Source organism: Falco naumanni, chromosome 4, assembly GCF_017639655.2.
Source record: "Falco naumanni isolate bFalNau1 chromosome 4, bFalNau1.pat, whole genome shotgun sequence".
Classification (NCBI taxonomy): domain Eukaryota; kingdom Metazoa; phylum Chordata; class Aves; order Falconiformes; family Falconidae; genus Falco; species Falco naumanni.
In genome coordinates, this window is record NC_054057.1 from 77,191,657 (window position 1) to 77,217,157 (window position 25,501).

The 25,501-nt window shown below is 39.0% G+C and overlaps 1 protein-coding gene and 1 long non-coding RNA gene across 2 annotated transcripts in view; one reads left to right on the forward strand and one right to left on the reverse strand.

The window, feature by feature from the left end:
* The window catches only part of LOC121087869, a 242,339-nt gene that overhangs the window by 69,337 nt on the left and 147,501 nt on the right, over positions 1-25,501 (forward strand). The gene's annotated exons all lie outside the window — the stretch shown is intronic.
* The window catches only part of SHISA9 (shisa family member 9), a 190,375-nt gene that overhangs the window by 16,923 nt on the left and 147,951 nt on the right, over positions 1-25,501 (reverse strand). The window contains exon 3 of the mRNA XM_040593356.1: positions 4,867-5,022. Coding sequence (XP_040449290.1) covers positions 4,867-5,022 — 156 coding nt within the window. The remainder of the gene's footprint in view (positions 1-4,866; positions 5,023-25,501) is intronic.

Genomic DNA, 25,501 nt, shown 5'->3' on the forward strand with positions numbered 1-25,501 from the left:
CAAACAGTTTTCTCACATGGGTCACCTTTTTGAGGGAGATGTTGCCATGTGCATTGATGCACTTGGGGCCACAATATTTTCTACATAGTAACAGTGACCTAAACAGGAGATACTTATTATTCAAGTGTCATATTTGCAAAAATTCACTTTAGAGTTTTGCAGCTGCAAGCAGAGCTTGGAGCACTGTCTAACGTTTCCTTTGGGATCAAAGAACTGTGAAGCTCCAAGAAATGCTGGGAGCTATGGACTCAGAGATGTGATCATGAGTCTTCTGCCAGTTATATCCTCCTCTAGCTTCACTATATCCAATCAATTAGAATTAATGAGATCTGATTTCATCCCACAGGAGACTACAACTCCCAGCATAATTTGAAGGCTTTCTAGGTCTGAGTTTCAGGGAGTTATTCTGTCCATTATTTGGTTTTGGGTCTGGGGGATTGTTTTGGCAAAAATTTAGACTGAGTTATCTCTTCTTAAGTCATGCCCAATCAGTTCCTTAAAGGCTGTGTGTGAGAGAGGGGAAGAAGAAAGTTTATGAAAGAAATATAAAATCATGTTAAACTGTAGAAATACTTGCATTCTGTTTTCACATGTGTGTCTGTGCACCTCTCCAGCAGCTGAGTAATCCATCTCCCAGTCCTGCAGGGCTTTAGAAAGTTGCATTTGAGGTATTTTTTAATTTTTTCAAGAAATTCTAAAGCAAGTTGGTTACTTTGCACTCCCTGAAACTCAGGAAAGAAAATCAACTGTTACTGTGGCAAGCTCACAGATCAATGTGACTGAATAAATATAACTAATACCTCAGGATAGTGAGACCAGTTTGAGCTCTAGGAAACTTATTAAGCAACAGGATGGACTCTGACTATTACAGCTCAGCAGAGTGGAATTTGAGGTTGGATTGTTCATGCTTTCTGAATGAGTATCCACATGATGAGTAGAAAAATTTGTGATGAGCTACCTTTGTATGTCTTGGGACTTGAATTTTATAAAGGTGTTCAGATACAAGATCTCCATCCACTTGTAGCTTTAGGCATGTCAGGATTGCTTAAGTGAGCAATAACCATTTAAGCATGGAGTAAAAACATGGTTGATGAACTGGAAATAAGAATAATTTATGCAGAAAAACCTCTTTCTGCACTTTTCACATAAATAATGAAATACGGCAAAAGCACCAAAGAAAAGTAGGATCATGTCATCTCAGGTGACCAAAAAACTGAAATACCAAAACACCGAGTGGTTTATTGCCACAAAATATTAAGTGACCACTTTTGGTGGGACTGGTCTTACAGCTTGTTAACCCTTTTCCCTCAGATACAGTCTCTGGCATTCTCTGGTGGGACAAATTTGGCACTGTTGAGAAAAGATTCTCTGGCTCAAAATGAGCAAATAATGGATGAACAGAGTGCACCTATCAGTTAGGCTAGAGATGCTAGGAGATGGAGTGTTTGTCTGTTCTTTCAGGAAGTGTGTGTTGCTCTGTCTCATTTCAAGGGTGTCTTCTACCTTCTGCTGATTATTGTCTGGTGGTGTATGTGTTAAGGTAGAAGAAGTGCAAAATTCTGGTGCGGTGAGGGAAAGAGTAAGTAAATCTCAACTCACTATTACTCCAAGCTCTCATCTAATATAAAATAGGCACAGAATATTCTCACATTATTCAGAGATGTAAATGCCCGTAGACAGTAAGAGGGAAAGTTGAATTTGGTCAGTAGCTGCTGGTCAGTACTTAAGGAATTCTGGAGGCTGCAAAAAATAAATTCCTAACAAGAAATACGGAAAATATCCTCTTCCATAGAGTGTGTAAGGGTTTGGCTGTGCAGTTTTAACTGGTTCACAAAAAATATTTTGTGTTTTAAATAAAATACATCCACATTGGCCTTTTCAACTCTCTTCTCCCCTGTTGTGCTGAATCAGACACTCTGCAATGCACACGTTGCATTGCATACATGCATGAACAGTCCAACTTCAAATTGCACTCTGTTGGAGTCTAGGGTGTAGATCTGAATAGCTTCCTAGTGACCAGCTTGGCCTCACTACCATGGTATTGGTCATTCCCATTCTGTAGGACAAGGCAAATTAATAGCAATGGCACTGTTGTCTGTTGTTTTCACAAGCGCTTGAGTCTTAGGTACTGAATTTAATGCAGGTCCTGAACATGGTCCAGGATGAAGATCATTGTGACTCGCTACTTTCCCATGAACTGACTTTTCACAGCAGCGAGTCACTGAGGGATGAGTAGCTTACTTCCCAAATTAGACAGCCAAATTTTTAGGACATCTGTAGTTCAGAAGAAAGCAGCTGTGTGGAAATTAATTTAATACTGCCTCTGGTAAAGCATCACTTTTTCAGTTATCTAAACTTCTTACCACTTATGGCCACACTGTGACGAGTGGTATTAACGTACTATAGCTACAGTTGCTACAAAGCAATAGCAATACTTCTTCCTCCACCTCCATCCTCCATTAAAGAAGAGAATTAATCACAGTGGACTACACCTGAACAATGGGATCATGCAGAGTAAGAGGCACTTAAATGAATATGGTTTGCCTCAAACACATGGAGAAATACACGGCACATCCCTTATTAAACTTATGTTGTGGTAAATGAATCCACCCTCAAGCCATTATCAATGAATGCAAAGGGAAAGGGACTAGATGCATTCATTAACCTGCCATGGGGATCAGTAAACGCGACTCTGAATGTTAGCATATGAAAAATGCCATTGCCCTGTGACATGAATACCAGGTCAGGGTGAACTCAGTCTATTTGTTCAGAAGATGTTGTCAGGTTAAATTTGTACTGGGGGGCCTGATGTAGGCCAGTTGCTTTTTCCTCTCAGAGCTCCTACAAAGCCAATATGAACTCTGCAATGTGCAGTCTGTCTAGCTGATGTCAGCATGGTCACAAACCCAGGCCTGGCTGTCATCATGGAAAAAAACCTCTTTGTGATCTTGGGATGTACTCAAGAGGTACCTCTTGGGAGGAAACGTGGCTTTGAGAGTCTGAAAGTGGTTAAAACCAGAGCATATTTAACTCTTGCTCCATACGTCCAGACAGAAGGCGTGAATGTGTAACAGTTTCAAAATCTCTGTTGTTTTCTGCTGAAAAGTTTGGATAACAATGCAGCACTTTTGTACTTTTCTTGTGAAAATGTACTTGAATCTAAAACTTGGCCAATGTGGTCTGACACCAGTAGGTCTACAGGGGCGGGGGGAAAAGCACGGGTAGATGCTGTAATCCTCCTGGAAGAAAATGTCTCTGAAAGTTATGTTTAATTTAATCTAAAATTCTGAGAGGCATTATACAACTTCTGGAGCTGAAGTGCACAATCTTTCAAGGTTGATTTAACTGTATGGTTATAATCTAGCTGCATTAAAAACTTGTACTCAGACACCCAAGAAATACCTAAGTTGTAATTTAATAATTTTTTAAAATAAGTACATTCAGTGGCTCTTAGGCAGATGAGAGAAGTTTCATCTCTCATTTTATTATGCTTAAGTACCTTTTAGCTTTGACAATTGGCTTGCCCTAAATTGACATCTGAAAAAGAATCAGAGCATAAATCTGTGATAATCACCACATCATTACACAGTACCACCTTTTGAAGAAGCAATTGTAAAGCTACTCTGTCTGTATTCAAAATGCAGCAGAAAGCTATTAACGCTTGTCTTTTATAAACAGATTTTAAAATGCCACATGTAAGAAACAAAATGACAAGCTAAACCAAGGCTAAACTATTTGAGATGGGACTTCAATGTGCATTTTGTTAGAGGTCTGCTATCCTGAAGTTTGGATAAAGGAATGTCAGTTTGTGATGGAAATTTCTGGCGTGACAAATACTAGATTCTTAAGTCAGAACGTTCTCAGCTGTTCTGCTGTTTTTCTGAGCTAAATAGCTCTGGCTGGAAATAGGCAGTGTGATACTGCTCTAAATTCATGGGGAAATGATGTTAACATCCATATGTGTAAGCTGAGCAAGGGTTAGTGCAAAGCTATGAATAGACCCCCCTTAGTTCTTCATTTATTGTTGTCTAGTAGGGGCCTGAAATGTAACATCATAAAGGCTTTCTGTCTTCACATAGCGTGCAGCCGCTATTTACAGCCCCTGAAAAGTATTATCAACTTATGTTTCCAATATGAAAATTATGTCAAAATGTTTACCCACTATTGTCCTTTTCCCTACCCACAACTGTTTCTTTGAGGATGTTCTTCCATTTGCTTAAAATAATAGTGTATTATACTGATCAGTCACAGAAAATAGCCACTACCAGGACCTTTATTAGGAGCTTTATGATGCACCAGTTATTTGAAATCATAAAGCCTCAGACTATTCCTTCAGTGACCTACTAATGCGCATCCTGCAGAAAATGTGAAAGCTCTTATTTTGGAAGCATACAAGTACCTCTCTTTTTGGAAGTGTTTACCAGGTGTCTAAATTATATGCTTTAAATTTGCAACATACTTGATGTTTTTCTCTCTCATTTGTTCAGATAGGTATGGAAAATGCATCAAAATGCATAGGTGGGTGTATTCGGGGCATAAAGAACTAGGGCTGAACGCTGTGCATACAACATAGGTGAAACTTGCCGAAAAATGGTGTACAGTAGGTATGGTGTAATTTTATATGCACATATAAACACATACTTCTGATCACTGATCCTTACATGCAATTTTTTTATCACTAATTATAGTCCCCCTGTTAATTTTTAATACACTTGCAACTAACATAATATTCTATATGAAATTCTATCATGAAGTAGTCCAGATGAGCAAGACTTTGTTTTTAACTTGGAAGCAGAATGTCAGCTGACAACAGCAAAAGCAACATACTGATCTAAAGAGAAGTCATGCATCGTGTTGCTTACTTACCGACTGCCTTTAGAGAGGCGTACTTGTTAAGCTCTTTGCCTGGGGGCTGTTGCTCATATGGGTTTGTGATCTGTCCCAGGCTGGGGTATGAATGTTGATGTGCCATCTGAGGAAGGAGGGGAGATGTTGGCATGACATTATTCATCTGTGGCGGATCTGTATTAAAGAAAATCAACAAGCATTAAGAAAAAAAAAAATCAGTCTTAAGGTTTTAACATCATTATCCAGTACAGATTAGACAGGATATGTCATGAGATTTAATGCAACAAAACACTATTTACTATGAAGTGGGAGTCTGAGTACAGCAAACCTGTATTTCAAACAGTTAATGGCGTGATTAAAGTCTGACGAATGATTGTAGCAATACATGGTAACTTTCGTATAAAGATCTTTGAACTGAAAAATAGGTTTTCAAAACAGTTGCACACCAACACAAAGGCTGAATTTGCTGCAGCATTAGGATACAAACCAAAACTTGAATTTTATTCCAATGTAGCTTGAATACAGGGCAGTAGTGTCATTCTGTCTGTGCAGTTATATAGCCAGGATAATTAAAATTAGCTTAGCTAGTCTGCTGCATATATGCAGTTAGACACTGCTTTTAATACCAGAACCAGCTCGGTTATTTGCACACTGCAGAGTGTGCAGTTTTAGCTCATGAATATCATTAGGTAATTTCTTCAAAGCTCACCCTTTGTCCTTATGTTTTCTCCTTTTCCCTGATGATTGGTATCACAATATCATACCAAGATAATGTTCTCTGTAGATTACATACCTAAAAGCAGGAGCTAATTACTGCTTAGGTACAGTTTTATACCAGCACTCACCCCACAACCATTCTGGAGTTGTTTTGTTCCTTTATAGTAGAGAATACAACCTGGATACTTTTCTTTCTAAGATACATCATAATTTATTAGTTGTTTCTAACATTTGGTTTCAGCTTCTAAAAGGTTTGGTCAGAATTGTATGTTGCACTCCATTTGAAAACCTGAATTTCACAGATTTCAGCATGGTCAGCATATCTTTTTTGCCGAGTCTTTATCCAGGCTGTGTATTCTGAGATATTTGGGCTGATGGTCAATCCTAGAACCTTATCATGGCTTCTGAAATCACAGATGAGCGTATTTTTCTCCTGCAATGAAACCATGGTGCTGGATTGGTGACAATGCACTAACTCCCACAGCATCAAGCACAGGCTTATGATCATGTAGAAAGCAAGCTGAACAGTTAGAGGAAAGAAAGCTTATTGTGATGGAGTGAGTGGACCACCCCACAAGTGCCCAAAGGATCTGGCAGGAGCCAAATAATCCCTGCAGCTTGCCAGGATTTTCAGGGAATTGAGCCACTTGCCTTTCCAAAGCTCATTAATGAAGCTGAATGCATGAGCAGCAGCTCTGAAGTCAGGTAAGAGATTTACTGCTAGGAGAGAAAAGGAGAGTGAAGGTGTGTTTTAACTTTCTTCTTATTCACCGTTGCTGCTGACTGGTGCGGTCTCCGCCGTTCAGACAGAGGGTGCCCCTGCCTCTGCAGAGCAGTGAGGTCACATCCTCCTACCATATACACATGTAAACAAGTTGTGAGGGCACCTCAAGGCAACTCAAGAAAAACGGTGGAAATGCTACCATCTACTAACAGTATGATTCTTCTTGCTGTTGCTGGTTGTTAATAAGGAACAAACTGTTTGTTGATAGTAAGCAGAGCTGAATCAGAAATGATTTTCCCACAACAAAAGAATTTTCCACTAAGTGGTTTTATTTCTTTTACCAAACAAATGAAATCTGAAGTTGGACTTTTTTTTTGCAAATATTGTGTCAGATCAGGAGAAACATTTTATTATGATTGCAAGATTATATATGTATGTATATAAAATAAGGTGGCTCACTCTTAGAAGAGAAACATTATGTTGGATTGAAAACCAGATACTTTTCTGTTTCAGAATTCCCCCAAAAAGTATTTGAACACTTTTGGAATCTTTTTTGGTAGGTTTACCTTGAAAGGGTAAGTTTTTTAAGTCAACCCTTTCACAGAAACAGTTGTTATTTTAATGAATTTCTATTTTCTAATACATAAAATCTCTCAGTAAGTTTCTGTTCAGCTGTAGTACTGGCATGTTTGATGTAACTAAAGGGAGTGACTCTTCTCTTAGAGCAAGAATTAGTGAAATCCTATTCCGCTCCTGTTTGATCTCTAGAGTACAACTGTGGAAAGCCTCTTACTCTAATGGCTTGAACCATAAAATAGCTGACCACTCTTTCCAAACCATCCACATCTTCTAAATATCTCTCTTTTATGGATGCACCTGCAAGCACATTATTGAGGAGGAGTGCTAGCACAGCCACGTTTCGGTAACGGGGCAGCTCTAAAGATACCAGCATGGGTTGCACCTGTAATACAAGGAAGGTGTCAAATTTTGCCACTACAGACACTCCTTTTTTTTCTGAGTAGAGCTAAATCAGCACTTTGTAGACGCTACTACTATAAAGTTCACTTGTGGCACTTCTCATTATTCAGTCTATCAAAACATCATGATTTCACTGTGATGAAAGTATTCTGAGCACATTAAATAAGGTGTAGTTAACCAGGACTCAGACCTATAATTTTTACTCAGTCAGCTCTTTAAACATAGTGAAGAAAGTTACCCCAGAAATGTACTGGGGAAAATGAATGAGGTGTACTTGTGTTTCATCCAGATGTTCAGTGGCAGTCTGTTATTACTAAGTTGCTGAGTTACTAACGTTGCTGAGGTTTGATTCTTTGAGTGTTTATGAAGATGGAAGGGAGTGCATTTTCCATTTCTGGATCATCTTTGCCTTCTCTTGTGTCTTGTTAAAAGCCCAGAACTTCCTGAATTATGAATTTCAAGCAAATTAATGACTTACTTTCACTGCTGCACTGACTGCACAGTGCCCCTCACTCGTACCCAGATGCTTATACAAGACTGAGTCATCACATAGAAGACACAGTTCAAATTACTCATTCCACTGGCCATTTGCACAAAGACAATTAAGCAAAAGGCCAAACTCTGACAAAGTGCATTGAACTATATTGAAGACCAATTACAATTTGTAAAGAGACTCCCGTTGGAATGGACTTCTAGGGCCTAAAAGGAAAATCTCGTCTGGATATATACATCAGTCTAATTTTGAATCATACTAAATTTTAGTCAAACTGGCCAAGACTGTTGAATGTTGCAGTTGCTTGCTAGCTCACTAAACTACGTGTGTTCTGATTCCTTATCTTTGGGTTTCTCAAAATAAGTTAGCAAATGGGTCACTTAGGTTGTTTTCTCTATGCAATGTAATGGTGATGAGTAAATTCACTTGTATTTGGATGCTATTTAGGAAATGTTCGTAATGGAAGTAAAAATGATGCAATGCAAATTCTGCAGCAGGACCTGTGATAGGGAGTGCAAGTCTAACCACTGGGGGAGCCTAGGCTTGGCCAGTAGCAACTAGGAGGTTCAAACAGGTCTTGCCTACTCAGCAGCAATCCACATATACTACTAAAAAAGATATTGGCCTCAGCAGGGTTGTCTTATACTTGTAAATACTGCCCCAGTCTCAGCAATACCAGATAAGGATTCTCTCAGGAAATAAAGAAATTTGTCTACAACTACTTCACAAGATTTCAATATGAAATCTGAGATTTTTTCAGTTTGAGACTTTGACATTTTTTCCTGAAATTGGAAAAAATACCATGTCTTATATTTTGGGGAGCAAATAGTAATCTATCGCATTAAAAAATATTTGGGATGCAAGGGATTGGTTTCAATTGGAAGCAAGTTTAACCGGAAAAATCCCTGTCAGTTTTATCACTGAACTCTAGCGCCAAGTGAAATCCTTTATACTTATAAACCAGATATTCTGTGTTTGGTATTTGCAAATAGCTGGCTTCACTGAATGGGGACAACTTTAACCTGAAAGCTGTGGCTGTGCTGATACTTCACTTTTGGCAACCTGACCCTGGTGCATTGTCCAGCATGGCATTCCATATAACCAGCTGCACTGTGCCACTGCCAATTTATGTATTTATTTTCAAAAGACAGAGAATATGAATATCACAAAGAGTCAAAAAACTGTTTGTGCCACAGCTTCTAGCATGAATAGTCAGACCTGATTACCAATGATGATATTGTAAAAAGCTTGCAATATTCACAATCTATCTTATTTTCTGCTGAAGCAAGCAAATACGATGCCAGTCTGCTTCCTAACCTCCCAAGGCTTTGAGGAGTCATTCTAGATGTAGCCTTAAAAGTTTGCTCTCTGTCTTCCTACTACCAGCCTAAAAGGCAGAGTTTGAAAAAGCATGCTGGAACTCACCACACAGAAGCTAGATATCCGCTGGGCAGAAAATGAGACATACAGGAAAAAAAAAAAATAATCTTCAGATGCTGAAGAGTCCTTTTGACTGTTAACCCCTTAAGAGGCCTAGGTATAGAAAGGCTTGTGGGAGGCAAAGGGAGCAGAAAATATAAACTGGAAAGAAGCTGCACCAAAACCAGTTTATAGCTAGAGAAATCGGGGTTTACATCCCGGTCACCAACAATGAGCCTTTAGAAATGGCTATAAGGCATTGGCTTCTGATTACAGTCCTAGTAGCTGGTGAAGACTGATAATTACATTATCTGTTTATTATCTTGACTTACATCTCAGACTGTTCAATTGAAACTTATATCCTGATGTTACAGCTAACAGCTTACTGCATTTTTCAAGTGAAAATGTTTTTTTTTTTGACTGTTTCCACCACTCCCTGATTGTGAATTTTGGAGTTGCTTTAGTGTGCGTCACGGTGACAATAATGTAATTGGTTGCTGTAGCTATGCTGCATTCTATCCAATTAAGATGGTGTCATATCTAATTTATGTGTTTCATTCAGAAATCAAGGAATGAGCATCTCAGCAATTATTAAATACAAACAAGAACCCAGTGTGGAAACACCTGACACACCATGGTCACATGTCTGAATGTGGTAAAAAAGCCCCAAAACTTCTTTGTTCTTTTTGTTTGTTTGTTGTCTGCATAGTTTATATAATATATTGTACTGTTCACCTAGTTTGATTATTTTTGTCAAGAATTATGGGAAAAAATCAGGGTTAGAGGAAGAGATGCTAGTAGGCAGCTAGCAATAACAAGCTTATTCGCTGTTTGAGATCTAACAACCTGCCATGAACGTTCCCTAAGCTCAGCCACTATCCTCCTCCTCTGCAGCCATGGGAGAGTAAAACCTGTTATGTAGAGTGGCCGGCGGATTCACTCCTTTCTGTAGCAATGAATTCAGTTTTGGTGCTTGAAGACAGGGAAAATGAAAAAAACTCCATAGGCACAGATTGCAATCTATTAGTAAATGAGCAGTTCCAGGCATAAAGAAAAGAACAAATGAGACAGGCAATGCAGTAACAAAATAGGAGGGAATGGGGGAAGGGCAGGAAAGCAGAAATGAGGTTTTGCTATAAAAGCCACCTGCAGACACACATACAAAAGAAATGAGAACAAGACAGACAAAAGACAACTGGGAAGTAAAGGAGGGAAAAGGGAGGAAATTCAGAGCAAAAGATAGTAATAGCTGAGAATTTTCAGATACTCAAGAGAAAATGATATGCCCTGAACTAACTAAAATTAAAAGTAACAACTATGAAAACAGGATAGATCTGAGTGATTAGAGAATACCAGTATAAAATTGTTCCCCTCCCATCTATAACTGCACTGCCACCAACATGCATATTTGCCTCTCTGTTCTTGAGCATATTACACTTAATTATAAGACTAGCTCGTAAAGTGTTGCAAATCCATACTTGCATTCCTACAAGCCTCACCAACAGGAACTGCAGTTGCTGTTTCTGAAAAATCCTGGATATGATGAAGGCTCTGGGATTTTAACAACTTCGCTATGCCTGTAATCAAATTACTTTCAGACCAGTTCCTTCCTGGATAATAAGACTGTTTTCCATTCATGGGACTGAGCCTCCTGTTGGGGTGAAACTCAAATCCTTGGCCTATACACTTGCTCTGGCCTCTCTGTAAGTTGTCCCAATGCGGTTGAACTGACCTGATGTTTTGTGTGTGCATTTTCCTACACCTGTATAACTTTTTTATTTTTTTGTCGGTATTGTATTGCCATTGTCATTGTGTTTTTGTTTAATTCTTTGCCCCTGCCTTCAGATGTGCATTAACTGTTGTGTCTTCTTATTCACATCCAGAGCATCATTGCATGCAGGAGCATACGAGGGTATGTTCTGCAAGGGCTGGTACATCAAAATCAGGCTGCACACCCATTAAATAATGCACTGTTTGTGCATGTGCAGACATACACCTAATATGTGTGGTCTGTCCAGTTTAGTAGCCGCTCTCTGTCCAGTACTAGATGTGTGACAGGAGGGTACAAGAGCCCCAATGGTATTATATGCAAAATTGTCTCTGAAAGGTATGTGTTTATCCCCTACAGTAGGGGTTATGTTCAGAAACAGCAATGCAGGTCATGCCCCAAAACAGCAACCTTCTTAAACCCTTTGGTTTGCATTAACTGTTATAAATCTGCATGGTCTTGCTCTCCACATAGTCATAAAATGGTATTCCAGCTCTTGTTACATTAATGGCACTCTGCAGCAATATTTTCCATAGTCTAGTAGAAGTCCTGAACCTGAAAGTGTGCCTATCATCTATTCTTCATTTCTCTGCCTTGCAATGTAACTGATTCTGTATTTTAGCAAGAACAGATGCTCGCCATCCAGCTTCTGTCCCATTCATTTTATATACTTTTTCCACTTTTCAAGTATTTGCCTCTTTTCTGAAGTAAATAATTTCACTCTTTTCAATCTTTCTTCTTCTGACTATCTTTCCAAGCTTTTATGATTACTGCTGCCATTTCTCAACACTTGTAGCCTTGCAATGCAGCTTCCGAGGTGAGGTTCTACCTGCAGTAACACATGGAGTGGTGCTATTCAGTATATGGTGGTGTTGTAAGTTATCCCTGTAAGTCTCTGTCCCTTATGATACGCAGACTTCTTTGTTTTCTCATCAGTGATGCACAAGTCATGTGAGTAGCCGTATTTTCCCAAATGTGATAGCTCTGAGACAATACATATTTTTCATGGCAATTTATGCTAGCCAGTTATCTGCTCTGTCTCTGCACCGTATCACAAAAACATTCTTGTAACACAGACAACCTACCCGTCTAATCACCATCACAAAAAGAGTCTAGGATGAGTGGGATGGCATTTCATCCAGCAAAAAAATGTTTCTGTTTAATGGAAGTGACAGTCTACAGTGTAAATGACTGTCATCAAACATACTGCCTTGTGCCTTTCTCTGTCCTATCAAGGAATTGTAGGAGTTAGTCCCATGCTACATGTTATACTCTTGATTCTCCATGGTGCCACTGAACGCAAGTGTCTCGGCGTACTGATGTCTTGTGCTGTATATTTTCTGTTCTCTTCCTACATAATTAACCCTGTGGTCTGCTGCTCTCTGCGATGGGTAGAGGTTGCATGGTCTTTCACATCTGGATATCCTCAATAGATTTCTGAGGAGAAGCTTTTTTCCTCAAAACAGAAAAATGCTGGACACCGGAACATCTTCAGTTACACTGTCGGATTCAAAAAGGTATTAAACTCCTTATGACACAGTGGTGTTGTGGGCTGCACTGACAGCATGGAGCATAGGCAAGTGAAGTGTATCCCCTGCTGCAAGCGTTTATGAATCAGCAGGGTCTGTAGTGCTGACTGACACCAAAATTCCTGTTGGTTCAAGCTGAAAATTGGCAAGAGATTGGATGGCATAGTACCTGTTAGCACCTTGTTGATCTAATTGGAGACACTGATGAAAGAGGTTATTGTGGATGCAGTCTTTATAAGAAAGCATTACCATAGGGAGATCATGAGCTGATGTTTAGAGACAATGTCACTCATCTGGACATGGGAAAGAAGGTCAAGGAGCCAGGTCACAAAATCCATGGTGCTCTGCTCTTGGTGCATATCTTGGGAGGAACTGATTTTCCTCTGGCGAGAAGTAAACTGCAGAGACATATCAGTGAGCTGTACAGTCAGAGTGCTGTTGTTGCTTGAAAAATGCCCCATACCTGTTTTTAGATGGTAAAACTCCCAAGTTTCCTTCCAGTGCAGTGGAATCTGCACTGCTGTCACATGAAGACAATGCTATCTACACACACTCAGAAACAGATGAACTCTTCATTCTCAATACTTTTACCTGAAGTGCAGATGGGGACAGCACTAATTTTACAATACAAATCCCCCCCTCCACCCCTTTAATTTTCTATCTACATCCTTCAGGCACTTACCTATGTGAAAGGCAAGGGTCATATTTCTTTGAATAGTGATTTTAGGGAGGGTTGAAACATAAAAGAAGGAAAATCAGTAGTAATGTGGCCAAAGAAGTGTGGGGCTCCATTTCCATCTGTGTCCTGCCAGGGAAGTTCACACAATGTTCCTGTAAAAGGGCCTTTTTCTTAGTGAATGGGCTGCTGCCACTTTATGTTTAAATCTTTGGGAATTATTTAGAGATATATATAAGAATCTCATGCCTGTGAGCTCTTCTGCTTCTGAACTCTGTGTGACACATTACAAATGGGGAAGGAGGCAACTGCATCTTTGTGTATCTGTTAAATTCAAGAGCTGGTGACTGAAGCTTCCCACTGTATTCTAGATGAAGTCTCGGATGCTGTGAAGTGCTGAATTCTCTGTGGTCACAGTGATTTAGGAGATGGGGCCTTCATCATGTTTCAGGTTTGGGCTCCTTGTTTCTGGTTAGACTCCAAGTGTGTAGGAGCAGAGTTCTGTGAAATCAGTTGGCTGTTTTACTGCCATCCGAGGAGGGTGGGAGTGGGATATCACTGGCCTTGTGACTAAACTGGCTGGAAGCCTCTCCTGTGTTTCCCTTGGGCTCCATGCTATACTGTCATACTCACATTCTTGTAATATTTTCTGGGCTCTTGCTTAGCAATAGTGCTACAGAGGTTCATTTTCCATGTAGACTTTTATATTGTGACACCGTATCTCCTTTTATGAAGGTTATTTCTGTGTCCTCTTGATGGTTTGCTTTTCCTTCATAATTACTCACAACCTGACAGATTTATAATCCCCTGATAGGATTTGTGACATTGTAATCTTCTCTAGAGCAACCCATTGTGGCTTCACAAACAGAGGATTATAACCTTTAAGGCAGCAATAAGCAGATGAACTCTTGAGATATCAAGACCCTGCTTTCATATCAATTTCCACTGCTTGGGTTGTAGGAGGGCAGGGAGCGATGATGTGTTCTCACTGCCACCCACATTTCTGGTTTTCTTCATCTTCTTTTGCCTCAAGTAACAGAGTTGAGAAATTAATTAAACCCACCAGTTATACACACTCTGAGCACTGCAAATATCCTTAGCTATGCAAATTAAGAAAAGATAAATTCAGCAAATTTGACTTACACAACTGATTTTCTTTTTGCATAGAAGAATGTTCTTTACACTTTCCTATAAGGTATCAGTTGTTTTACAAATCAAATGCTTCTGTACCTTTTCACAACAATAAAAAGAGTCTACCAAGATGTACCACCCAGCTGAGATTCTTTGTTTTGCTCGTTTTGTCTTTCAATGAAATTAGTTTTCTTCCTACAATTAATATACTTTTACTTAATGGGAATGTGCCTGTCATTATAATATTTATTCTAAATGTTTATATGACTTACTTGTTTATTGTTTTCTCTTACCATAATGGTTATTGATGACCAGTAAGTGTAAATTTTTATGCAGCTTGAATATATTAAAAATGCCCTTACTTGCAGGCATTCTACTAGTTTGTCATTAGCTGTCCCAATATATCAACTGTTTAGAAGGAAAAGACTAGACATAGTGTTTTATAAAAATTCTAAAAGCTAACATGTTACTGACTTAGTGTCTTTGTTATTTACTGTTGTGTCTAAGCAGTAACTTAGTGGTCCCCTGCCTATAGCTTGTGTGTAACAAATCGCCTGTGGGATTCTCACACAGTTCATGGGCAAAAGCAACTGAGTTAAGATTTAAGGCAGCGACAGAGTTAAAATTGCAAAGAAGTCGCTCATCATTGTTCCCCTTCAGTCAGCAAAGTTTGAGGACAATTTCACTAACTAATTATCCAACAAATGCAGGATTTGAGAAATAGTTTACTTAAATATATATCTCGCGTGAGCATATTCTAGTGGCATATTCTGTCCTGATATACCTGACCCAGCAATGGGGAAGAGTATGCTTTTTACTTTATGGCATAGTTTATTTTTTTGGAGTTTCTCTAGAGAAGAAAATATATCAGTGTGCTACAGCGAAGCTGTAGTATCCAGTTAGGGATTTGCATGTACACATCTTAGTTATGGTGGTGTCAGTTTTGTTTTCTTAGTCTGTTACACAAACAAAAGCTCAGAGAAAAAACTCAGAAGGCTGGTGAAGAATTACAGTTCTGTTCTCAGAGAAATAGCCATAATTTGTTATCTTTTAGAATAATAGAGAACAAAATTTACTGATTAGGGAGTAGGATGCGTGTTATCTTGTTGCACTGAATCACAGAAAATACAAATGACTGGCTTTTCAAAAGATTATCTCATTTATGCCATTCTCCTTTCAGGAAGGATTACCTATAGTCTTGATAGATGTTAGGTCATGTTTTTAAAAAGTCTCCAGTGAGGGGCTCCACAGCCACCTCCACAATCTGCTCCAGTTCTAATGCTATTCTAGTGGTACCCTCACCATTAGAGAACTTCTCATATTATCTGGTTTGTATTTTCTCTAAGGCAGTTTAAGTCCATTTGTTCTCTTATCCTCCAAGGATATGAAAAGCAGATGATTACTATCCCTTGTGCTACAGCATTTTATGTATTTTGCTCAAGGCTTTTAAACCAAGTCTGTGCTACAGAATGGGAATGCTTTCGGTCTTCTCATACAGAATGATTAGAGGTGTCAGAAATCCAGCCTTTCTGAACACATCTTTCTTGAGGTTTGGCATCTCATATCTTCTCATATGTCTCATCTCTTGCAGGATCTCTACTTATTTATGCACTCTAGCACACCATGTCTTCTATGGCATCAGCATGGTGGTGTTTCTGCCATTTCTCCTTCAGTCCCCTAAAGCCCAGGAATCCTTTTATTTCAGACCGCTCTTTACCATCTCTTTCCTATCCTGTGTTTCTTTAGGTGATTGTTCTTATACATAGAACCTTGAATCTCATTTAATAGGGATGCACCTTGTTTTTTCACATCATTTCCCCAGCTTTTTAGGATTTTTAGAATTCTAGTTCTGTCCTTCAAGGCTTTTGAAACCCCTTCCAGCTTGGTGTTGTCCAAAGATGTAGTAAGTGTGTGTACCCTTTGTCACCTCGTCCTTCTCATGAATGAAAATACTGCACAATATTGAGACAGAATAAATCCCTATGGAGCTCCATTCAGTATATCCTTCCATTTCAGAAAATATGAAGCACCTGGGAGGGGACTATTCTCTGAATGCAGTTTTTAGACCATTTTGCATCTATCTTCTAGAAACAGTTTCTAAAATAGTATTAAAAATCAAGGTATCATATATCTACAGCTTTCCCCCATCCAAAGGGCCTGTTACATTGTCATGGAGGGAAATTGCTTAGGTTTAGCTCCATTTGTTCTTGACAAATCTTTATTAGTTTTTATTCACAACCATGTTTTGGCTAGATGCTATAAGAAGTTTGATGAATTAATTGTTGATTCCTTCCTCCCTTCCTTTCCCCTGACACTTAATTAATGAATTAGATGATTACTAAATTATTTTAATTGTGTTCTTTCTCCTCTGTTAAGGCTCAACAGCACACCTTGGTTTTTGATAGTTTTACAGAACTTCATCCATTGGGTGAGTTCTGAAAGACAATGGTGCTAAAAGGACTGGAGTCCTTTCCCTAAGTGTGCAGGATGAATCCTTCTGGGCCATCAAGCAGTAACATATTATAATTTTTCCAAATACTCTTGAAACCTGCCCTTCTTGTCCTCAGGTGTGACCCCTCCCTTTTCTGATGCTGATTTTAGTTAGTTTCTTGAAATTATTGCCCTTTGAATAATGAGGCACTGTCTTCTACAAGGGACAATTTGGTTCTTTGGATCTTCAGATGTTAGCTTGTAATAACCAAAAATTAAACAAAAATGAAGTATTTTGGAGTCTTATATATGGTTTTCTTTAATTAACACCAAGCCTTACGTAAGTGAGCATTTATGTGATCCACAGTAATTTGGATTGGCCCTTGATGTAGAGTAATAGATTAACATCTAGCTGCTTAGTTATGATCTGTTCCACATTGTTATTTCAATAATTGCTAGATTCAAATTATTTTTTATTTAGGGCAATATATATGGGCAAGAGTTTTAGGGGAAAAAAATAGGTGAGACAGAACATCAGACAAACAGCTTCTTTTGAAAAAGAAAATGCTATCTTTGAGGGAGAAAGTAGTATGTTCTTAACTTCTTTCTTATTTTTAGCCCATCTTATTTGCTTTAGGTCTCTGAAGTGAAACTTGAGGTATAATAATGCAAGTAGACTAAGTATATCTTAAAAGAGTAAACATAAAGCTAATAAATTTCCAACTGATTTTCTTTAAAGTAAATCACTTCTAATCATTCAGCCTAGGAAAGGTGTTACCATGTTACCTTGCAGATAGGCAGTCTGACTATAAGTTATATATCCTGTTTGCAGAGCTTGACATTCTCACCATAAAGAAAACGTACTTTAAACCCCTATGATTTGAGAAGAGGCATGCATTGTCAGCTGAGAGGTGCACTGGTCTTTTTAGTGGCAGCGTAGTTAGCAGTGTGTGGCAGGTGTTTAGGTTATAGCTCTTGCTACGTACTTGACACTGGCCACAAACCAGTTGTTTGTAACTTTCTCATTACTTACAAATGTTTCCTAGTGTAGCTACTGATGACATTCCAGCAAGAGGTGAAATAACTCTGTTTGTTTCATGCTTAGGTGCTAGAGAAAAGAAGAAAAAGAAAATTGAAAAATATATTTTAAAAAATACTTTCATTTTTGCACTTAAAATAGTGAATTTCAGAAGCTGTCCTGAAAAACAGGGGAAGAATATCTGTCAATTTTTTCCCTGAAATTACCACCAGGTATTTACTAGGGGAAGGGATGTATTCCTAGGCTTTTTATTTGATTTTAAATTGCTGTTCTGTAAGGAAATGAACATCATATTACCAGATGCCATTTAATTTTAGTATTCTAAATAATCTTAAGGAACCCTCAGAAGTATACTATGTGACTTCAGCCTGCTGTTATTTGATCCTATCTACTGATGATGTACATACCGACCTACTGAAGGAAGTGCCAAGTAGATATGAGAGTGGAGGAAAAGGAGCACAGAGGAAATATTTCCATAATTAGGGCAGAGGCAATCCTGTATCAACAGGAATGTTACTGTCCTTTTTAACATTTCAGTAATGTTCCCATTTTATTTTGAACTTTTGGATTTAAAAGACAGCTGTGATAGCTGCTGTCTCAACCCCGTGTTATTTTAAGAACCTGTTATGTGCAATTTCTGTGATCAATAACATCCACGCACATACACTGACGTGCAGCATAAAGATGACCTAGTTCTATTTTTGCATTTTAACGGCCTTTTGTAGACCGGTAGCTCTACTGTTAAAGGGACAATGATGAACATACGTTTCAATAAATGAGAAAATCCCATTACTTTGAAGAAGCAAATTTCTATGGCTTTTAAAAGACTTCGGCCACCTGAACAGAGGTTGTTTACCTATCCTATTACAACCTTTTTGCGAAAACACAAATATTTTCTTCTAAATAGTCTTTAATGGAAGCAGTTATCAAAATAACTGCAGTAGGCTAGGCACGGGTCATTCTGTTTGTCTGAAAATAAGGCATAACGGGCTACATTATTGTAGCAAGTTGCTTAGTCAAGCATAGTCTTCAAGATATGCAGCTGGCGTGAGAGGAAAGCTGGAAAAAGCCTCCACCTGTCCGGTGGTAGATACCAGAATGGATTAGTCATGTAAGGCTGGGCATGTGAGCCTGTGTGAACTGTTGTGCTATGAGCTGTAGATGTACTGCACTTCCTCTTTTCAGGGTGTATGTACATTCACACTGTTGTTATCAGTGCTGCACATGCTACAGCTGGGACCATTTTTTTCAGACCAGTGTCCCAAGGACGTGGGCTCATGGCTTATGCACCAGCCTTTTTCATCCTGCCATGCCAGAGGTAAATGAGACCTGCAGTTCTCACTGCAGAGAATTGTACTGTGCCGCCAGGTTTCTCTCGGAGCCTTTTTTGTTGCTTACTTCTCTTCTGCATTATCGTAAGTTAGACCTCTTTCTGTGTCTTCCTCCTCCCTGTAAACTGTGCATAGAATGACCAATTGGCTGTGTGGCATCTTCAGCTGTCTTCTCCTCGCATTTATAGCTGTCTGTGCTATATTTCCCTGAAAAATGCCTGCACTGCAGGTGTCTGTGCTATCTCAGAGAGGCAGGAATAGGATATGGATCCACGAAAATATCTTGAGCCTAACTCTTTGGTCTCCACCTTGCATCTGGAGAGCCAAGACAACTGGCTCTGGAGCTATGCTCATCCCCTGCTCTGTCTTGCATCGTTGGTGCTAGCTGAGGTCTCTGCAGGCACCAGAGGTACCCTGGTGCAGGCAGAGGTGCACTGACTCCAGAGCAGGCTCTGGCACCAACACTGACCCACAGGCTTGTGAGAGGCCAGCACAGCTGGAGGTAACTGCAGTCTCTTCAGAAATGGAGCTGTAGCCAAAAATGCAAGACAAGAGAGAACAGTGTCAGCAGTCCTGTCCTCTTCCCGCTGGCTTATCTGTGGGGCTGTTGCTCACCCTGCCTCAGGACAGATTACAAGTACCATCTCGCCCCAACCCGGAACTCTCCATCACTGAAGGCATATGTAGAAGTGATTTTATGTCCTGGCTGCCAATACTGCCCATCCTGGAAAGATGGCCGGGGAAGGCCTTCTGGATCCCTTGTTCCACTTCAAACATTTTATCTTCTTCCTTTTCATGGCTGTATTTAAAGAGGTTGTTACAGCAGGAGGAAGATACACTGTTCTGTCTACATACCGCACAGGTTGCTCCCCCTTCTCTGAGAAGGTAAGAAATATATATACTAGCTTTTTTTGGTTCTGAGAAAGAACAACAATGCCAAGCTAGCCTGAAGCTGCAGGCATGGGGGTACTTCCATTCACAGTTGTGTCCAGAATGGTCATGAGACACATTTCCCATCCACTTTCTTTTCTCCTCTCTTCTCACTTTCATGTTTCTGGTTTGAGAAGACAAAGTTACAGGCATGTGCCACCCTTCTGTGGCATAACAAGAAAGAGAGAAGATGATGATGAGTCCCTTCTAATTGCTGCCAAGTCAATTTAAAATAAAAGGTGTCCAGCTCTTATGATTATAATATAAATTGCCATGGTGTGAATTTACAGTGAAAAAATCGGCCTCTGTAAACTACTGTTGGACAGTTTCTTTTCTTTTCTTTGGATTTTTAATTAATTAATAAAGTTTCTCAGCTACTAGGTTATTCCTTTTATGATGTCTATTTGCTTATTATTTTATTCATTCTTCTCTCTTGCTCATTACACATTTGTGCATGGTTTAATTTGTAAGTGGAGGCAAAAGTATGAAAATGTAGATCTCATGTTTTAAAAACTCTTATTTAGGGTGAGGTTTTGATCAGCGCTCGGGCTAGCCTTTACTTTGTTCCCAGTGAAACTAGGACTTTTCAAGAATAGCAGAATCTGGCAAATTTAGAACACTTCCGAAGCTCTGTCTGAACGTATTTTATGAACACCTACTTTAATGGAGTAAGGCCAATATTTAGAAACTGAATTGCAGTAATTCAGCATATCTTCTGTAGTGATACCTCATCACTGTTTAATTTACAAATGTGTTGCCAATGAATTAGCTTCACAGTACCTTTTATATCCTCAACACAGTAGATATGCCAGTGTGCTTATTGCACTCCTCGTTGCCAGTGTGCCCTAACCTCATGAAGAAGCCCCATACCTCACTGAGAATGTCTCACCCTGTTCTTCTCTTTTGACCTTCCTGATGAGACCAACTTCTTATTAGTTTCTTTTTCAGAGCTGTGTTTGATAATGTGGCCACTGGCAAGTGACTGAGATCAACAACCTTTTCCAGAAAAATCACTGAATAAAAATGAGTTGTTAAATTCATTCTCAGTCCCTTGCAAATGAACGTGGGTTTTGTTTGCATTGATGCCTTGGAGGTGCAGTGGTTGTTATCCCAGGACAGTTCCCTTAGCTCTGGTTCTGTCTTTCATTAATCTGTAGGAACATTATATTGAGCCTGGTATATAACCGCTCTCACTGCTGTATTCATGCAGTATTATCTTTCCTAAATGAGGCAACGTACTAATGACTGACATTTCTGACTTAAGGATGTTACTTCGTTCATTTAGTTACAGTCCAAATAAAAAGCTGTTGTTTCACAGTCCTTTACCTTTCAGTGTGGAGTAAGTCGGATGAGTTTACTGAATGTGAGAAACCTTTCAAAACTGGGCTTTTTCCCTCTTGATAAATTGATACTCAAACAGAAATACAGGCTGTTTCACTAATTTTTATGGTGCTGCTGCATCAAATTTAAGTTCCTTTAAGAACCATGATTAACTGATAAAGAATGATGAATAGGGGACAGAGACAGTTTATTTAGCAGTGACGCTAATTAACAGTACTTTTGAACCCAAGTACATCTTGGCATGAGAAAAATACCCAGGACAGATTTTGAGTGCCTGCCCAATGCTACCTGCCTGAAGTAAAATGTGTCAGAAGGCAGGCTGAATAGGGGAGACAATTTATGTCCCTTTATGATATGACCTTTTGCGTCATTTCTGTCTCCTTATCAGCTGGGCTGTTGCCATCCACTGGTCTTTCACAGTGCAGTTCATCTCAAAAATAAAGTACAGGCCCAAAAGGAAAAGTAAAATTGATGCTTCTATTTGCAGGCATTTCTAGTTACAGCCTATTACTCTGCATACATTATTTTTAATGAATTGCAGAATGCCTCTTTAGCTTTCTCAGAATGTCTTCCAGGAACAAGGCTTTGTGGACTCCTGCCAGGCACACACACGTATGATTTTTATGCTGTCCTTTTCTTTCCTGGTTGGTAGCAAAACTGTTTTGGCAACAGCCTTCCTACACTTCCTTCAATTACGTCTTGCTCTGAAACTTGTAGAAGCCAAAGCCTCAACCTTCTCTGCCTTAGTGTCACATCCAGGCAGCTGCTGAGCGCCCCAGTTTTCAATGGGCTTTCATTTATGACAGCTTGAATGAACAGCCTTGGAAGAACTGAAATTCTAGGCACCGCAGTATCAACAGGAGCTGGGGGTGTGTGTGTGTCAGGTTTTCCTCCCTGGGACTGTTACCCACCTGGAAGGCTTTGCTTGTGAGCAAGAAGCTTCCTGCTCAGCTGACTGAAGCAATGAACTCTCTCCATGTTATAGAGGTTATTATGAAAACTTTCCCATGCAGTCTTATTATTATTTATTTATTCCTGATGTGTTAAGAATTTACTAGGCTGAAGCTACTGGAAGCTCTGATATTTGGATGCCTGTGAACTTCCTTTGTGACCAAAGGCTATGTCCTTGTATTAATTCTGTCAGAACTGTTGCTTCTCACAGCATGTTACTGTAAATAACCTCTGTTTACAATAATGGATCATTACTCAAACTTCCCACAGAAACTCAATATGCTGTAAATGTGTTTCCCTCTGCCATTGTTATATTTTACCTCCAACTTTAAGCAATGCTATTTCAGGAAAATTCTCTCCCTTATATATTTACAGCCAGAAATATTGTGGTTAATATTTCCTTTCCAGCATAATTAAAGATAAATCACATAGAAATCATTTATCTTCTTTTCTGTATCTTAATTACAGATTTTTGGACCAAGTTGTAATCTTTTATGTAATATTTCTGTGACCTATCAAACAACTGCCATGTTTCACCCAAGGGTGATTCTTGCTGATGGTTTTGCTGATCCCTTTGCTTGATTGGTAACCTGCCTCTCTTTCTGTCTTCTTCCGAGAGGAAAACAAGTAGACATTTAGTTAAACAGTAGTAGTGGACTCGGAATCCATTATGTCAGTTCCTGACTATACCACAACAGCTTTGTGTACTCATGGTGAAATCACCAAAAGACTTATGTAAACAGTATACCTAATGTATTTTTTTAGAAACCCTTCATATATTTCTGCTGGTGTTTTTTGCATTTGCAGATGGAGAATTTTTCTAATATAGCAACATTTTTTTCTTTTTAACTGGTCTGTACAAACTTTACAGCAGCTAGCATTTGCTCATTGCACTGGCCTGGCAGGATGGATTCATGTATGGTTAGAAACCCAGATATTATTATGAGGCAGGTTAGTAGGAGTGTTTCATTTTTCAATGGGAAGAAATGGTTGAAATGTTATGATGATAACTTACAGCCTTGGTTTATCAAATAGTTGGAAACAAAAATCAAGTGAGACAAAAGTTTATAAGCAGATAAACAGCAATAATGTCTGCAAGACAATGGAGTATTCCCTTCTAATACAGCACGTTTAGTATTGAACCTTTCCACATACAGTACAATCCACACACAATGTAATTTTGTAGCCAGCAACTCAGATAACTATATAAGAACTTGTGTTTTTAATGCACAGAAAGTATATGTACAAGTAACCCCCCATTTGATTTCAGCAACAAGATCTTTTTTATTAAATTCTGTGTCTGGGAGAATCATATCCACAGAGAACTACTAATGATTTGCTATATCCCCTAGTGCTTAGGAGAATTCATATCAAAAACCCCCAAATAAATTAAAAAACCTTTGAAACAGAGTTAGATATTTTTTTTAATACCAGTTCTCCTTGCAATTTAGAGTGATCAACTGAATATAAAAGTTAGATAACATTATATATACAGAAACAGGATTGGGTGTCAGAACAGCTTTTCTTCTGAATACTCCATCTGACTTATGTTGGATTACTAAATGCTCATTAATCCTAAATCTTTCAGAAAAAAATATGAAAAAAATCCAGATTATGTATTTACACACTATATATTTCATTGAATGTTATGTATATTAATGATGTAACAGCCACACAGAACATGGAAACTAGAAGTATGTCCAGCTTCTCTCCATATTTTTATTAGGGTTTTATTCAAATGTTTGCAATGGAAGAAACTTGGATGTTTTTCCAAGCCATAGCAGAATTCTGTAGTTTGCTTGCAATCAGGGTGAAATCAAGAAAGATGTACAACTCTGAGACTTTTGTTTCACAAATAAATACCATAAGAATTCCTCCTCTGTGTGTCAACAGTTACTGCACTCATTGAAATAAATTGCAAGATCTTTCACTCTTCAGATCAGAGACAGACCCAGAAAGCAGATAAATATGTGCTTAACTGCCAATTATGAATCTGTTTGGCCTTGGCAGGACTAAAAATTTAGTAGGACTTTTCTACCTCTTCTCTTTGAAATTCAATGAGAAGAGAATAAAGATTTTTCTGTTACAGGGTGGTTGGTTGTTTTTTTTCCTTATGGGTGGATGAGCACCCTTTGCTTAGCTATTCCTTTTCACAAAATAATAGAGGCACAAAGGGCATTTCTGTAATTTATTATACATGCATCAGTCCACTTGACTAAAGATTGGAGAAAGAACCTGACCTTTATTATGATAAAGGGAATATAAGTTGGGGCAATTTTGATGTTGTAGGCATTCTGTCCTGTAGATGCATATGAGTATCTATTCCTCTTAGAATGTTAACTGTTGTCGCTTCCTAGCAAGATTTCTTTAAAGAATAATGCTTATTTGTATTGATACTTGAAATGTGCATTTAATTAAAACAAAGGCTTGAGAGATTTTGCTTGGCTAAAGACAGTACCACTTAAGTGCATCCAGAGGACGGCAACAAAGCTGGTGACAGGGCTGGAAGGCATGTCCTGTGAGGAACAGCTAAGGACTTTGGGCTTGTCTAGTTTGGAGAAAAGGAGGCTGAGGGGCAACATCATTGCTTTCTACAGCTTCCTGAGGAGGGGGAGTGGGAGGTGGTGATCTTTCCTCCCTGGGATGCAGTGACAGGATACATGGGAACGGTTCAAAGCTGCACAGGGGAGGTTTAGAGTCTACGTTAGGAAGCACTTGTTTACCATCAGGGTGGTCCAACATTGGAACAGGCTTCTGAGGGAGGTGTTTGAAGCCCCAAGCCTGGCAGTGTTTAAGAGGCATTTGTACGATGCCCTTAACAACATGCTTTACCTTTTGGTCAGCCCTGATTTGGTCAAGCAGTTGGACTAGATGATCGTTGCAGGTCCCTTCCAACTGAAACAGTCTGTTCTGTTCTATTCTATTCTATGAAGCCTGAAGTTGAGAAAGAGGCAATGAATTAAACATTTTCTAGAAGTATTTTTTTGCAAGTAAACTATAAATTTTATGCTTCAGGATATTAAGATATGAGGCTTTTCTATGGAGCAAAGGTGAAAACAGGTGCTATGGTTTGTAATGAGTGAGCTATTCTGCTAGCAGCGAGGTTCCTGACTTTTTGCTCATTTTATAACAGCCTGCTCAGGAAGACACATTGCTCAGCCACTGATGTCATCTAGTGTATAACAGGATGACACAA